A 17,705-nucleotide genomic window follows, 5' to 3' on the forward strand; every position below is an offset into this window, starting at 1 on the left:
TATGTAAGATAAGCGATTTAGTCCTGCAGGTTTATGCCAACTACGAGAAGAAACAGCACGACCCATCTCTTAAAAATGTTCTGGTCTTCTAGGGCAGCTGATGCCAGCATGTACCCAAAGAGAAAACATTAGTTCCCTGAAATGTTAGCTACAGATACCTTTTAAATAGAGCTCTGACTTGGCCAAAAATCCAGGAAACTGTATACTTAACTGAAAACAACCTAGAGTAAAATAAATCACACCAGCACAAAAGGACAAGTATCTACAAAATCTTTATAAATTCACATTTTTCTGAAAGTATACAAGCAGTCTCAATTTACTGGGACAAAAATGAACATTTTTGTTCTTTAGTAATGAAGTCAATGTACAATTCAGAGCAGGTGTTCATAGAAACAACTAGGTTTGTAAAAACTGTGTTAAGACAATTCACAGCTGAAATCAAACACTGTGTTAAATACTTGCCATAAAACAACACTTTAATACACAGCATTGATCTTGCTAAATAAGACTATGATTCATAAGATGCACGTATTTCCAAAGCTGTTTAACATTCTTATAAATTAACTCACAGGATTCATATAATTGCTTTTTAGCATCAACTGGGTATTAGCAAAAATAATACAAAATGATCCCCATGCAAGCACAAATTTACCTTCCTTCCTAAATAAAACATGACAGATTACATTACAACTTGTTAGCCTCTCCTTTAAAATGTCTGTGACATTAAAGAGGAGACAGAATTTTTGTTTTGAAAACCCCAACACATCTTTCACTGTGGCCCATTGCTGTGACTTCACTAACACAGTTGCTCAGATCTCAAGGTACTCACGGTCTAAAATTTTACAATGAGAATGTATGCACAGGTCAAAAAGAGCAATTCAGGGGTTAGAAGTCCCCAGTGCCCCACACTGGCTCATTGCCGAGGTGGCAGGGTGCAGGCTGTGTGAGTCAGGCATACTTACCCCTCAACTGGGTTTCTGTAGCTTTACAATTTGGATAACTAGTTAGCAGACAGTAAGTAGTTGGGACATGTCACATACAGTTTTGAGTCCTCCAATAATGTATACTTTGCCAGGTTTTATCCCTTTGTTAAAGAAAATAGGGAATATAGCTGCCAGTAAAAATCATTTCCTCACTCTTAATCTCCCATTCTTCATCATCTCCATGAAACCAACTATTAAAATAACCTTTCTCTCTCTGCACTAGTGGAAAAAGTTCTACAGAAACTTAACAGTTAAGAGCGACTCTGGATACTGCAAGTTAAGGCTTTTAGTGCAAATAGAATGAATTCCCACTAAGGTCAAAAGGTTTCAATTGGGTACCATGCTGACTCCTTGGTATCTTTTAAGGCCTAATTTTCCCTTCCTTGAGATTACTGTAGTGTGTTCCAGCTAATTTCTATTTGGAAACGAGTTGGAACAGCTGAAAACCAGGTATTATTGAAGGCAAAGCAGCCTCACGTCAGTTTTTTATCAGCTCATTTGGGAAATTTTTTTTTTTTTTTTTTTTAAAGAAAATGGGTTGGGTATGGTGGCTCATGCCTGTAATCCCAGCACTTTGGGAGGCTGAGGCGGGTGGATCACTTGAGGGCAGGAGTTAGAGACCAGCCTGGCCCACATGGTGAAACCTGTCTCTACTAAAAATAAAAAAATTAGCTGGGCGTGGTGGCATACTCTTACATTCCTAGCTACTTGGGAGGCTGAGGCAGGAGAATCACTTGAACCCAGGAAGCAGAGGTTGCAGTGGGCCAAGATCACACCACTACACTCTAGCCTGGGCGACAGAGGTGGGGGAAAAAAAGTAGGACCCCTGTCCTATATTCAGGATTTTCTCACATATGTGAAACCATCTAAATTCTACATTGTTAAAGGTAGCTTAGGTTAATTAGTCTATACTTATTTAAGACCAATATGGGGTGAGATGGATTTTTTTACAAAATCCTAAAGTAAGGCTTTCTACTTTCCTTCTAATGAGGAAAAAGGTGACAAAAATTCAAGTGTCAATGTCCCTTTCCTGGGAAGAGGTTTAGAAAAACAGAACAGCTCATCTTCTGAACTCTACCAGTTCCTTTTGAAGTTAACAAAGCATTAGAATCAGAAAAAAAAAAAAAAAAAAAAAAAAAAAAAGCAGGGAAATATTTACAAAACTGGACATTCTTTACAGATATAAAATCTTGCTAATAGTGGGAGAACCATACAAGGGTGTTTAAAGAGAGACAGTAACCTTAGTAAAGCAAGGACGGAGAAAACCAGGATATAATATGTGCTTTTTATTGCCAGAACATGGTGAAACTAGGAGGAGCAGAGATGACCTGATCCCTGAAGTGAACTGCTCAGCTATTCTGTGTACCTCAGGAGGTCTGCAGGTGTGTGGTTAGGTAACAACTGAGCTGTGCAAACTCACTGTATCCAAGTTCTTCTCATGAGAGAGCAGAACAACCTGGCAAGCTTAAAGGCAAGTGTTTTCATTCTTTTAATTAAATAGGCTGTGATAAAATTAACAATAAAACTAGCCCAGAACCAACCAGCCTGGTAAGTGTCGTGCAAATCTTGCAGTAACAAAAGACCACCTGAGAGACTACACGTTGGTCTCCAGTCCTAGCAAGCGTCCCATTCTCTCCACATTCTTATCAATTGTAGCTTGACACGTTATCTCCTTGGCACATTCCATAGGAAACCATCCTCTTTCTCCATCTCGCAGTCGTTCCCCCTCATACCAGCCTGTCAAAAAGAACAGAGTCCACATCAAACAACAAGTATTTGGAGTGTGCCAGGCTCCAAGGAGGATATGAAAAAGCTGAGAGGCAGCATCCTCCCCAGGCTAGATGCTATGGTGAGAAGAGAAAGTGGGACAGGGACAGGTTTCAAGGCGGAATGAATGACATGGCAGGGAAAGGACATGAGCAGAGGCCCTTAAGTGAGAAGGCTGAGAGTATTTGAACCTGGGCTGAGCTGGGAAAGGAGAGGCTTTGGGTAAGGATAGCAGGAAGAACAATACTTTTGAAAGGATGAATATTTGGATATGAGAACTAGGTCACTGGGGGACTGGGGAAAAAAGAAAACTTCATGGTTTCCTTTTGAATAACAAACCATATGACTGCATCTACATTCAAAACCAAATTAGATCAATCGTGGAGTGTAGATAGCTGAGGCAGGTGCACATGAGAAAGCTGAAGGGAAAGCACATAAAGGGAAGAGGCAAATGTTTCAAAGTCCCCAAAACACTTCTCAAAGTCATCTTTATGCCTCTGATTTAGGAAATAAAGTCTTGGGGAAGAGGAAACGAGTAAGAACAGAGAAGCAGCAAAATTAGCCTTAGAGATGAGAAGACAGTACATGTATGTGATCTCAAACATTAACATGTCAAGATTTGGAATATGGGCAATGATGACAAAATGACACTCCTCGGGTCTATAGCACTCTGCATCCTGGACCACGACTGCCCCATAAGAACGCTCCCACTCACCATCGCTGACACGTTGATAGATGAGGACGACGTCAGCCACCTGCAGGGAGAGTTCATCTGGCTGCTTGGCAGTAAATGACCTAACAATTTCCACCTGCGTCAGTGCTGCGGCAGAAAGAGGACATACTCAGTTTCCAGTAGCAGAGAAAAAACATGTGCAATCCAATAGTGTACACTTACTCATTTTTCTCTGCAATTCCAGCATTGAGAGAAACAAGTTGGGCTTCTAACAAAAAGCAGAACATCTTTTCTAGCAGCTCCCTTGCTTGGCTATATGCTTTAGAATTTTAGAAGCTCAGATTTGCGAGGCCTTTTATGATGCATGAATCCCCTCAATAACAGGTTGATCAGGAGTCATCAGTCATGTCACACAATGGAGCAGAAAACAGCCATTTTGCATTAGGGAAACTGAGCCATGAAAGAGCTGCTGATGTGCCAAGGCCATGCAAAATCTGCAATAGACACAGTTCTCCTGGCTGTCATCACAGTGTCTCCCCATCCCAACAGCAGCACATGAAAGCTTCCAAAAAAACGTTTAAAAATAAAATGAGCTCCAACCAAAAGCTGAGAAGACATGTTAGAGCTCCTCAGAAATGCTGACATGTGACTTCTTAATTTGCTTTTTCATACAAAGCTTGATTTTAGGGAACTTTCAAACCAGTCATTTTGGCTTTTAATCTAAGCTTAAAGCTATAATTTTTGAGTGTTCCAGGATAGTGACGTTTTGTCCTAACTCTGTGGATTTGACCTTGCAACTGTAACAATCTAAGGAATCACAGCATCAGTTAGGAAGCTAATAGGCACACACCATCACCCTTTACTGCACCAGTTTCTAATTCTCTAGAATACTGAAATACATTTTCTTAGAAGGTCGAAAAGAACTGTGAAGTAATTTTCTTTTAGATTAAAAATACTTTCCAGCTTAAATCTAGACTGTCAGTACAGAGAAGGGTTAAACATTATCAACTATTGCCCATTGATAACAGCTAAAAATTTAAGAGCTTTACAGTTCAAGTAGGGCTTTTAACATAGATTATTTAACTTAATCTTCACAATAACCCCGTGTTGTATACAATGGTGTAACTGACTTGCAGATGGGGTTAAATAGGCTCTGTAACGGTAAGCAATGATTTGCCATGTTAACGCAACAAAGAAATGCACCTCGGATTTGAATTCAGACCCCTTGACTTCCAAAGCAAGGACCACACACTTCCGGTGTAAAGCAGAAGGAAGGAAGCCTTGGAGGAAACTTAGGCCTGAGTATTGAGTGTAACTCATTAGCAACCTAGCGTCCAGCAGGGGGCAGAGCCTGTCCATGTTCCCAAGTGGGCTTCCCCTTGAGAGAACTTACAGGTTCGGTCTGCAGGCGGCTTCCCGCTGCTGTGTCCCAGGGCAGTTATCCAGCGGGCTCGCTCGCTCCTAAAACAGAGAACAGATCCAACTGAGAGATTCAAGGTGTAAAAACACAGAATAGAGTGTGTTCTAGGCAGTCAATGCAAAGCCATTCCCAGAAAACGAGAGATTCTCCAGAGAGGTACGGTAAAACAGGGTGAGAGTTGTTTAAAAGAGATAATCTGGAAAGCCTAAAATAAGTCGGAGACTAGTAATCATTGTCAAAAGAGTCTGAATGAACTTGGCTTATTATTGATTAAAAGGAACTTCTCCTGTGACAGTTTAAAAGCTAATAAGGAGCTGATTACACTAACACATTATAACCCCAAAAGGTATTTATCATACCTATAATTTGATGTTTAATATTTCAAAAGCAGTAATTTCATTTTTTAAAAATCCTACTAATTTCTCTGCTTCCTTCTCACTTCCCTTCCCACACACTCAAACCTTTCAGAAAAGATGAGAAACTTGACATACTTAGTTGCTCATCCCTCATACAACTTTTGCCAAATATGAGCCTGACTGAAAGAGAAATTCTTTGGCTATTTTTACACTGTTCCCAAATGCTTATGATGGTTTAATGAGTACAGGAAAAATGATCAACACTTTTAATATAATATTAAGCTATAATTACATAAAAATCATTATTCAACTAAGGGATCAAAAGTTTCAGATAAGCAAGCACTTTTCTACATATTGAAGTCACGCCAGTTTTTTATTTTGAGCAAGTATTAAAATTACAATTAATTAAATACTGCCCCCGCCACACACATACTTTTAACTCTGTTATGTATTTATTAAACACAGGTACAGGTCAGACACTGCACTCGACATCCACTATTCCACGTAATCCTCCCAAAAGCCCATCTGAAGGATGCTAAGATCAGACAGAAGTTCAGAGACAAGCAATTCAAACCAAAGTCAGTTTCTACTGTGCCACTCTACATTCTTAAGAAAAAATGCTTCATGACCAACACCTGGGGGAAAAAAGTCTTTTCTCTCATAGTAGCCTGAATCTACAGACGCTTGTCGCTGTCACCCTACCTTCATCCCCATGTGCATCCTTCCAACCCAAGCAGAGAGGAGACTTACCGCACTGGAACACAGCACCCTTGCCCCAGCCTTTCCTATTCCTTCCGTTTTTACCTAGATAAGCCCATTCATTATTGCCATTAAAATTTCTTAACATACGTAACATAAACTGAGTTAATCATAAGTGAGTACAGCTCTGTGTTTACTTACCAAGATATAGATGCGCCAGGCATTTCCACTCTGACTCTTTCCAATCAATAACCTCTGTCCAAAGGTAACTGCTCTTCTGTTTTCCATTACCATGGAATTTCTATTACCATGCTTCTTTTGTACTTTTTGCAAATGAAATCCTTTAGTATACATGCTTTTGTATTTGGCTCCTTTGGCTCAACATATATCCACTCAGTGTTGAAAACACAAGGCTCACTTCCTCCAGCAGGGGCTCCTCTGATACATAAATCAATCCTTCCATCCCCATCCCAGTCTGATAATCCTGTTTCCAGGGCACCCCTCTGCACAATTCTATTATACTGCTGGTCAAGAGTAAGCCTCATAAAAGCAGGCAGCTTATCCATTTGGTTCACTGCATTATCTCTACAACACTGCCCGTCACATACCAGGGGCTCAGTATACGTCTGCTAATGAATGAATTATATAACTCATCACATATTGAGCCCAATCATTTATTGACTCATCTGCTTCTCTTACCAGGCTATAAACTCCAAAATGGCAGGAACTGGGCCTTGTTCTAAATAATATTCTGAAGCACGTATGTGTCAGGTATGGTACTAAACAATTGCAAGTATCATCTAATCTAATTTTTATAACAATCTTGAAAAGAAAACAGTACCAAAATTATTTCTATTTTTTCAGAGGACAAAGCAAGTCTGGTATGTTAAACACCTAACCCAGGCAGTCTGAAATCAAAGAGGCGGTGTTACCTAGCAAGTGTTTACAAAATAATGATGGAAGGCAGGAAGGGCAGAAACTGTGGGATCTTGAAAGACAGGCATTTTCAAAGATTAAGATGAGGCTGGGCCTTGGTCAAGATAGTGTGTCAAGTAGTAATATGCACAATTTATATAGAAGCCAAGGCTCCTGTCTTGCTTTTAAAACCTCTCTCTCTAATACAAGACAAAGGGCTGTATCATAGTTCTGTAAGAAATAAGCAAAGCACAACTTCATGTAAAATAATTCCCAGGCAAACACTTATATCTTTGCTATCATGTCTTTATTGGGAATAAGATCATTTTTTACTCAGACTCAAGTGGAATTTCCAAAGTACAAAGCCAATCGAAAACAAAATACCTTATGAAAGGAAGAATTGCTCACCAAGAGAAATCGAAAATGATCCATTTGTGTCTCTCTATGCCATACCCAAACAAGTTATACACAGCCTATACGGCTGTCTTCTGGAGCAATTTAGAGCAACTTAGAGCAGTGAGGCAGATCTTCCTGTACACAGACACCGTCTCTGGCACTGAGTGGCCAGTATCAGCAGTGGCTTTGCCCTGCTGCCAGTTTCCAGAAGTCCAGATGAAATCTTTCACTTCTGTGGCATGCTGCCTAGATGCTAATAGCATCTCTGAGACATGGCTGCCCCTCACAGGGACTCCAGAGGATACAACAAGACACTCATTGTTGCTATCACTGAAAGGAGCGGCTTCTTGAAACTGCTTCCATTGAGTCAGTCCCACCCCCCATCTTAGATGCTGTCAAATCCACAGGACTTCCCCTGGGGCTTCCAAGAGCCTGCCAAGAGACCAGGCACTGCGGCTCACGCTTGTAATCCCAGCACTTTGGGAGGCCGAGGTGGGCGGATCACCTGAGGTCGGGAGTTCAAGACCAGCCTGACCAACATGGAGAAACCCCATCTCTGCTAAAAATACAAAATTAGCTGGGCGTGGTGGTGCGTGCCTGTAATCCCAGCTACTCAGGAGGCTGAGGCAACAGAATTGCTTGAACCTGGCAGGCGGAAGCTGTGGTGAGCCAAGAGTGCGCCATCGTACTCCAGCCTGGGTGACAAGAGCGAAACTCCGTCTCAGAAAAAAAAAAAAAAAGATGCTCCCCCAGCTATGAAGCAGAGAGCACTACAATTCTAAAGCAGGAACTAAGTTGTTGTAAGATGGATTCTAGGGACAGGAAAAATCAGGGCATAGACTTACCTACTATTAAATTTAGCTCTCAAGTCTAGGGCTCACTCACAGACATCTATTTTCTCCAGGGACACATTGATACAAAATAATCGAGATGAATTCACAATCTACCACACAGCCAGTTCATAGACTTTTCCCTTTGCCCAAAGTGACAGAGTAAGCAATGCTGCACTGAAGCCCATCTGCAGCACATCAACTTTCAAGACTCACCTGACCACTCCTTCCTCCACCCATATTCACTTTGCACAGGCCCTGAGCTGGGTAGGGGGTGCAGAGTGAATACACTGGACTCCCTTGCTTTTCACCGCCCTCAATACAAAGGAACACACAGAGCAGAAAACCCTCAACAAAACCCAGTAGAGCGTGCAGTGCGCTGAAATGGAACACTCTACCAAAACGTCTGACCTAGGCAGAGAGAGAAGACTAAATTGAGAAGAGACTCTTTTAACTTAAATATCTATAAATGCAGTCCTTTCATAACCCTCAATCTCCATGCATGGCATGAAATGATGTTTCTACAGCTTTCTATCAGCTGTGGTAGCACCTTGTTCTCTCTCTCATATAATTAATTATGCACAGCAGGTTTAAAGTTAATTGCATGAAGGTCAAAGATACAGCAAAGTCTCACTTCTTATGGAATACCAGGCATCAGCTACAAAAGACAGATACATACTGAGAAAGTAGGAAGTAGGCTTTGAAATCACAGAGGCAGGGCTGCAGGTGAGGCTGCACAGAACAGAACATAGGCTGAGGACTCCATCACTTAACAGGGTTTTCCTGATTTCTCAATAGAAAAAAAGAATCCTCAGTTGCTCTTTAACCTTCCTTTTATCCCTCCCAAAATGGCATTTGACCAGTTACCTTTTGTGTTTCTTCTCACAGCCTACACATTTACCTGTGGTTCCTTTTGAATTTTCTATATCCATGGCCTTTGAAAAAAGTCCTTCGAACCTTTGTAAAGAATAGGATTGTGAAGATAGTTGTTTTTGTTCATTCCCTTGCACATTCAATTCAACTAGATTAGTTCAGAAAACGGATCCATGAAAGAAAGCCCATAGCATGAAAAAAAGTCATTAAAAATGCTGAGACTAGGCCTTAAAAAAATAGATTATCAGCTCAATTGGCCAAATTTTAAAAAATCTAACTGAAGCAAAATAATATCCCTAGCCCACTAAGAGTTCTAAAATTCTGATTTTTGTCATATGCTATATATAGTTAAATCAATTATTTCTTGTTTATCATATTACATTAGTTCAGACCTAAAAAATCTGGTCCAGAATCCTTCAGTTAACCTGAAGCGGGTCAATAATGTTTCCTTGTTGATAAAAGACCTCCTGTCCTGTTGGGGTTGGTGATGAGGATTACACAAAATCAGATCCTTTGACAGGCACTAGATAAATGTAAGATTACGACTGGACTTAGAATTTAGATTTGACAAGGAAAAAAATGCTGTGCCCTGCAACAAATACAATGTTTCCATGTATACTGTCTTTATGTTGTGATTTTTCTAAGAGGATGAAGTATATAACTATGTCAGAGATACTATTTACAATTTTATTCCATTCCATGTACTTCCTGTTGTTAATTAAATCATTAACAGAAGCAGGAAAAGCTCAAAGACTCCCTGCAAACAATGCCCCTTTATCAGGAGGCCCAGGAATTGGTGTCTGGATGGTTGACAGCACCAACCACATTCATTATGCTTCTAGCTCTGTGAGGGAGAAATTTTGAGAAGGACATTTGATTATCGGCTAAGGTCATCTTATCCTATTACTGTCATATAATGAGTGAAGAAAGTTTATGTTCATCCATGTCCCAGATGTTTCATGACGGTATACACTACACCCAAATGACATCTAAATTTTACTGCAAATGCAGGAAGCCAAGGATTCCACTTGCCACAGCCTGCTGTGTGTGCCAGCTGCAGCTGTCTGTGCTTCATTTTAATGAAGGCAGACAAAGGGGGCTCTCTGGCTCCCACATTCCTCTTGAAAGACCCAGAGGGGAAAAGGAATGACAGTGGTAAAACATTCTTCTTTTGTCCTTTTATAAAGGGTAGGCTTTTGTATTTTTCGCAGACTATTGTCTCATTAACAATACCATGACTTAGGGCCTGTCATGGACAAACAGATATAACACAGTATACATGACTTAGATGTACATCCCAAAAAACACTGACTGAATCCTTAATAGCAAACATGGAAAAACAAGTAAAATTTGGGAAAAACTTGCTCCAGCAGTAACAACAAGGGCAGTAAATAGAGACAGATAGGAAACAGTTTTTCTCCACACCCGGTTACTCTTCTACCTTGTCTTGGATAGAGAAAAGCTAGTTATAATATTTACGGATCAATCCCAAAATTATTTACTGGGAACCCACTCGCTATGTACAAAGCAAGGAAAGGACAAGATTAGAGCTGAGCTTAGGGACTGGTGATAAAACAGTACTGTATTGATGGGAGAGGAGAATGGCTAAGAGGTAATCGGGGTAGTTCAGAAGCAATATGGTTGACCTAGGAAGGAGGCAGTGGAATGGAAAGAAAGATGTGGAAAGATGAAATAGTTTGACACAGGAAGCACTGGCAGGTGATGGATCTGTTCTCACACAGAAGCATCAAAAACAGCACCAGATCTCCACACTGGATAACACAAAACAGTGTCAATGGCACCATTTACAGAAATGTGTGTGTCGGGGACAGCCACGGGCAGTGTTGATGGTTTTGGACAGGCTGCATTTCTGAACAGACAGAGAAGAGGAATGGTCATAGGTGTGAGAGGCAAACTAAGAGCATAGATAAGAGGCTGAGAAAAACATAATCTCAAAAAAAGGGTTAGCGTGAAAGAGCTGGATGGTCAATAAAACTCAATACTAGAGGTAAAGAAAGAGGAAGATTGAACTGCTGGGTGTGAAACCAGGAAGCCTGTTAATCTGATGGAGAGGCCTCAACAGGGTGCCAGAGGAAGAAGCCATGCCAAGGTTGATTAAGAAACAACTCAACATATGGTGCTAGCAGCTCACGCCAAAAATCTTAGTATCATCGATTCCTCTCTTCCACTTACTGCCACCTCAACTCATCCAATCCATCGGTTGGTCCTGTTGTTTTTGTCTCCAAAATATAACATTTCTATCTCCTCTTATATATCATGGTCCAAGCCAACATTGGGACTCCCTCGACTACTCCAACAGGATTAGGGTTAGGGTTCTCATTGTTTGCCCCACTGAAACTTCTGTCCCCCACCCCAGGGCCCCTGCTGTTCCTGAAACTTCCTGCTATGACTTACATGGCTCTAAATCAGTACTTCTCGAAATACCTCTGGTAGAGAACCAGTCTCCTCTCCTTGAATCCATTGCAGACCAAACGTTTTTAGAAATACAATAAAAATCAATTGTTAAAATCATCACAAGTTTTGATGCCTCAGAAATGTCAAACTGCTTCCTACATATCAGGCTGGTAACTACTTGAGGACTGATGGCCCCCAGACAGCACTGGAGTAGCTCTGCTCTTATCCAAACTGGCCTTTGCTGCCCATTGACCGCCACCCTCTCCCTGGTTTATTCTGCTCCAGCCACATTCTCCAGGTTCAAGCCAAGTTTGAGAACACTAAATTCATTTCCTTAGAGGTTTTGCACTTGCTGTTCCCTTTGGGTGAAATATTCTGACTCTGCATTTTCCTAAGGGTTGACTCCCCCTTTTCACTCAAGGCTCAAATATCACCTCTTAAGAGAAATTTTTCTGCACCGCCTAAGTTAAAGTACATATCCCCACCATCCCCCAATAAGCACTCACTCCAGATCGTATCACCAGCTTTAGGGTCTTCACTGCACTTACCACTACCTGAAATGATCCTATATTTTTAACTGGATCAAGAAGAAATGCTTTCCCAACATCCCAGTTCATTGCAGGCCATTTGCCCACACAGACTACAAAAGCTTCCTTCCATCCAAAGTCACCCTTCCTAAAAGCAGGAAGCCCAAGGGGATCAGTTCTTCACTTGGATATAAGCCTAAGAGCAGAGATCTGATCTCTGTATGCTTCACTGCTACATCCCAGCACTGAGAATAGCACTTGACGGGAAGTAGGTGCCTGACAAAAATCCACTGAATTAATTAATCCGGAGAAACGAAGGCCATTCTCTTGAGAAGTTCTGTAAAGGGAAGGAAGGATGTAAGAGTAGGCTGGGAGTTTGCAGTCATACACTGGAGGGTGGGTGAGACAGAAAACATGAGGGGAAAGTGAACTAACAAGAGTGTCACACACAGCGAGCATTGGGCATTCTCAGGATGAGACTGCAGTGTGCGGTACTGAGAGGTTCCTCAGCAGAGGAAAGGCCTGACATGGGCCCTAAGAGGAGCTATCTGGCCACCTGAGGAGGCCTGAAGAGGGCACTCCAGGAAGTATGAAAAACACAGGCAAACGAACAAAAAACGAAGTTTAACATGGAAAAATAATTTTGGGGATGCAATATCTATTTTGCATTTTATTATAAAATATTCCAACCCATGTGATACCCTAAATTTAACATCTAGGTTTCCACAACCTTTTTCCTTTTTAAAGCCTATGCATTTTGGCCAGGCACAGTGGCTCATGCCTGTAATCCCAGCACTTTTGGAAGCTGAGGCCGGCTGATCAATTGAGGTCAGGAGTTTGAGACCAGCCTAGCCAACATGGTGAACCCCGTCTCTACTAACAATAAAAAAATTAGCCAAGCGTGGTGATAAGCACCTATAATCTCAGCTCTTTGGGAGGCTGAGGCAGGAGAATCACTTGAACCTGTGAGGGGAAGGTTGCAGTGAGCTGAGATTGTGCCACTGCACTCCAGCCCCGGTGACAGAGTGAAACTCTATCTTAATAAAATAAAAAACAATAAAGTCTTTGGACTTAAAAAATTCTGTATTTTAGTAGTTTCTCACAGTTAATGGCAACTGACTTCCTGGAGTTTTCCTTCCAAATCTAGAACAAGCCAAACTTGTGGAACGTGGGGGTGGAACAGCCTACTGGTTGGCAGCTTCTCCATAAAAAAATTAAATTTTGTTACTAGAAAGAGTGCTAGACTGTCAGGAAGGCCAGATTCCAGTTCCAGCTTTGGCAATAACTCACTTCCTGTATGGCCTCTGTGAGTCTCACTTCACATGGGGGAAGAAAATGAGGGAGCTGGACCATGTATATAATTATAAATATGTGTATATATTTATAATTTATGTTATTGATAATACTTTATTTACTATTATAATTATATATAATTAGGGTCATCATATATTTCATTGTGCAAACAAGGACCTTTTGAGAGTCAAAAAGAGAATCATTCATAATTTCATCAGGACAATGGACCTAAACTTGAACCACTGATTCTGGGAAAACCAAGATGTCTGATCACCTTACCTATATGCTTTCTTCAGCTCAAAATTCTATCCTCCTCTAGAAACACCCATGGGTCCCTTCATCATGCTCTATAGCTGGCTCAGTGCCTGGCACATCCCAGATGCTCACTATTTGCCTTATCTCCTTTCGGTGAGCATTTCTGCATTCTTTATGTAATCAAAGCCATTGATTTTTCTTCCACAATTTCATTGTCTTCTGAAGTCAAATTGTCCTTGTGCCAAACAGCTGTACCCCTCCTACTGCTGATTTTACATGTGGTATATCCTCTGGTGGCCTTTAGTGACAACAGGTTTACAAAGAAGATAAATATTTAGGTGTAAAATTCATTATTTTTCAGGTCAAAGAGTAAGTAGTGGTCTGAAGTTCTTCAATGACTTAAGGCTAGAGTGGTAGTGAAAACCATGTTTCTTCAGCTAGATTGCCCATGAGCCATATTAACCAAAAAGACATAAAAGAAAGAAAACCTAAACAACATATACTTACCGATGCATTTCACAAATTTTGGAACACGTTCTATGCACATCAAAGCTCTTATTGCTCAAAACTAGGTATCCAGAGCTAACCTGCATATTTGCAAACATGGCATGTAACAATTTGCCAGGTTTTTTAATAGTCTTTTTTTTTTTTTTTTAAGGAAAGTGTGTCTTTAGTTGTTAAATATATTTCTCAACACCAATACTATTTTATGTCTTAAAAGCATGTCCATTTATTTACTTCTCAGCTGTAACTGAGGGTGTGGGCAGGGAGAGCAAAGAATGAGAGAGTCACTCCTTCTGTACCCAAGGAGACCTCTGTCCCATGGCCCTTCTGGAATGTCCTCTTGCTATTAATTAAAGAACTACAAATATGAGTCAGACCCATGGGTTTCCAAGTGACATGACTAAATATTCTGAGAACATGTCTGATTGAGGAAACGAACAACCATTTAGTCTTTGGCAAGATTTAAAGGCAAAAGGATGGAACAAATGCTACAGAATGTCCCAGGAAAGGATCTAGCCTTGGCGTGAAAATAAGCTGGACATGTCAGTTCACCTCCTACTCTCTTGGAATCATCTCAGAAACAAGTGGTGGAGATTACATAAATTATGAATGAGACAGTCAGGAAAATCTCTGTTGAGATGTTGGCAAAGTCTGAATAAAGAACAAACAATCCTTGTAAACTGAAAGAAAAGGAAAATACAAGGCAAAACCAGCAGCACTTTCACCATTACTAACTATATGGGGAAAGGGAAGTCACTAGTTTCTGAGAATTCTCTAGAACACTGGAAAAGTACTAATTTCCAAAGTGTTTAAGTCGTTCTCATCCTTAAAGTCATATAAAATCGAAAGCACAGGCATACTAAAAATTCTGTTTTGAGGAAAAGTGTCCCCACACAAAGGAAGTCTAGGTTTGTCCTCACTGGCGAAGGGGTTTAAACCACTTTTGGAATTCAAGTAATGCCTCCCCTTGGCCCTGGTCTTGGGTATGTTACTTGCTGGTTACCTCACAGACCAGCAAGCACACGCCCACCCAAGCTCACCTCCCCAGAGCCTCAAGCTTGGAATGCCATCAGCGCTTTTCAGCACCTTTAGGGGAAGATCTCTGAGGCCTCAGAGAAAGGCATTTGTTTATTTTGTAAACAAACACATGAAGATGAAGTTCCCTTTTCTTTTTTTTTTTTTTTTTAATGGTTGCTAACTAGGGTGATTGTTGCTAAAGGTTTGCGTGGCTGTGGCCATTTCTTAAATTAAGACCACAATGAAATTTGCTGCATCAATTGACCCTTTCACTCATGAAAGATTTCTGTATAGCATGCAATGCTGTTTGATAGTATTTTATCCTCTGTAGAACTTCTTGCAAAATTGGAGTCAATCTTCTCAAACTTTGCTACTGCTTTATCAATTCAGTTTACACAATATTCTAAATCCTCTTGTCATTTCAACAATGCTCGCAGCAACTTCACTTTCTTTGCTCATCCTGAAGAAGCAACTCCTCATTTGTTCAAGTTGTATTATGAGATTGCAGCAATTCAGTTGCATCTTCAGTCTCCATTTCTAAATCTAGTTCTCTCGCTATTTCCATTGCATCTGCAGTTGCTTCCTCTGCTGAAGTCTTGAACCCCTCATAAGTCATCCATGAGAGTTGGAATCAACTTTTCCCAACTCCTGTTCATGTTGACATGCTGATCTCCTCCCATGAATTATGAATGTTTTTAACGACATTTATGATGGTGAATCTTTTCCAGAAGACTTTTAATTTACTTTGCCCAGATCCATCAGAGGAATCACTATCTATGGTTAGCTGTAGCCTTATGAAATACATTTCTTGCCGAGCGCGGTGGCTCAAGCCTGTAATCCCAGCACTTTGGGAGGCCGAGACGGGCGGATCACGAGGTCAGGAGACCGAGACCATCCTGGCTAACATGGTGAAACCCCGTCTCTACTAAAAAATACAAAAAAACTAGCCGGGCGAGGTGGCGGGCGCCTGTAGTCCCAGCTACTCGGGAGGCTAAGGCAGGAGAATGGCGTAAACCCGGGAGGCGGAGCTTGCAGTGAGCTGAGATCTGGCCACTGCACTCCAGCCTGGGCGACAGAGCAAGACTCCGTCTCAAAAAAAAAAAAAAAAGAAATACATTTCTTTTTTCATTACCTCGGTGAACTCTCCAGTTCATTTGGAATATTCTATAGCTTTCACCAACCTGTCCTTGTTTTTCTCCAGCCTGTGAAATGTTACTTCTAGTGCCAAAAGATATGAAATAACTTGACATTTTATGCAGATGCTTTGTAATTTTCTCATTTTTCTTATGTCTCTTGACACAGATTCTTTGCTTGGCCAAACTTTAGTTAGATTTCTGTATCTTCTCCTAGGCTCATCTGTACAGTTCTTCATAAAATCCAGTTTCAGCAAAGAACCCTACTAAGTCAGCTTGGCAAGAATATCCCCTACTCCATCCTCAATATCTGATAAGATTCATTATTCTCCATCATCCCAGAGGTTACGATGTCTAATTACCCTGGCCTGTCTTCAGTAAGATTCCTGTTTAGCCAGAATCGCCCTTATCCCTGATATTTCCTCTTAGTGAGTTTCCATCCACTGACCTCCATCCTGCTTCATGGCTGTAAATTCCCACTGGCCCATGCTGGATTTGAAGTTGAGCCCAATCTGTCTCCCCCACTGGAGACCTTGCTGCAATGGTCCTTCTACCCACTAAGATGATCTTGAATAAAGCCAACCTTACTGTGCTTTAGCAAGTGTCCTTGAAGAATTTTTCTTTAATATTTTCTTTAATCATCTAGGAACACTGATAAAATCTGTCTTTGGGATCACTTTCTCTAAGATCTTGCTACAGTTTTAGGGTTGTTATTCATCAGGTGCCGATCCATTTGAACCACATCATTTAGGAACTTTGGCAGACATGGAGTGGGAGGCAGGAATCTGACAGGACAAAGAATTAGGGAACTTCTCCTTTCCTTCCACTGCTCCACTCTCTGACCCAATATAATATCTGTCCATGATGATTATTGCAAGAGGAAGTTTCCAGTTTCTAAACAAATAAATTGGTCAGTTAGCTTTAAAATCACCACCAAAAAATCACTAAGGTGAACTTGAAAGTTAACCCTCACTGCCACTCATCCAATGTGAGAACTAACTGCACACTAACTGCTGGCGAAACTGCAGGCACAAACAGGATGCCTGTTTTGGTCTTGCATAAGCTCTGGATTAGTAAGAGGATTTATCAGTATATTTCCATAAGCTGGGTAGCTCTTTTGACAGAAATAATTGGGCTTTCTGCTCTCTGGTTGAAGGTATGTGACTGAGAAATGACCTCAATTCCATTACCTAAGAGGGCTTATGGCCTAGACTCAAACTACCAGTTGAATCATCTTCCCTAAAGATAGTGTATCATATTCTTTGTCAATGAAAAAAGTAAAATGATTTTTAAACCACTCTATAAAAATAAAAACACCTAAAGCAAGGTACATCTATCAGGACTTATAGGGACAAAAATAACAACATCCATCTCCTGTAAGAAGATTACAATGAAAAGAACAACATCTGTAAAAAGCACCCAGTCGTCGGGCGCGGTGGCTCAAGCCTGTAATCCCAGCACTTTGGGAGGCTGAGGCGGGCGGATCACGAGGTCAGGAGATCGAGACCATCCTGGCTAACACTGTGAAACCCCGTCTCTACTAAAGAATACAAAAAACTAGCCGGGCGATGAGGCGGGCGCCTGTAGTCCCAGCTACTCGGGAGGCTGAGGCAGGAGAATGACGTGAACCTGGGAGGCGGAGCTTGCAG

The 17,705-nt window shown here is 41.1% G+C and overlaps 1 protein-coding gene across 1 annotated transcript in view; it reads right to left on the reverse strand.

Moving 5' to 3' along the window:
- Positions 1-518: 518 nt before the first annotated feature.
- The window catches only part of ARHGEF26 (Rho guanine nucleotide exchange factor 26), a 139,706-nt gene continuing 122,519 nt past the window's right edge, over positions 519-17,705 (reverse strand). Inside the window, exons 13-15 of the mRNA XM_010370616.2 lie at positions 4,817-4,884; positions 3,466-3,570; positions 519-2,720 (exon numbers count right to left, since the gene is read on the reverse strand). Of these exons, the coding sequence (XP_010368918.2) occupies positions 2,578-2,720; positions 3,466-3,570; positions 4,817-4,884 (316 nt within the window). The 3' untranslated portion in view covers positions 519-2,577. The remainder of the gene's footprint in view (positions 2,721-3,465; positions 3,571-4,816; positions 4,885-17,705) is intronic.

The sequence above is a fragment of the Rhinopithecus roxellana genome, chromosome 1 (assembly GCF_007565055.1).
Source record: "Rhinopithecus roxellana isolate Shanxi Qingling chromosome 1, ASM756505v1, whole genome shotgun sequence".
NCBI classification, from domain to species: domain Eukaryota; kingdom Metazoa; phylum Chordata; class Mammalia; order Primates; family Cercopithecidae; genus Rhinopithecus; species Rhinopithecus roxellana.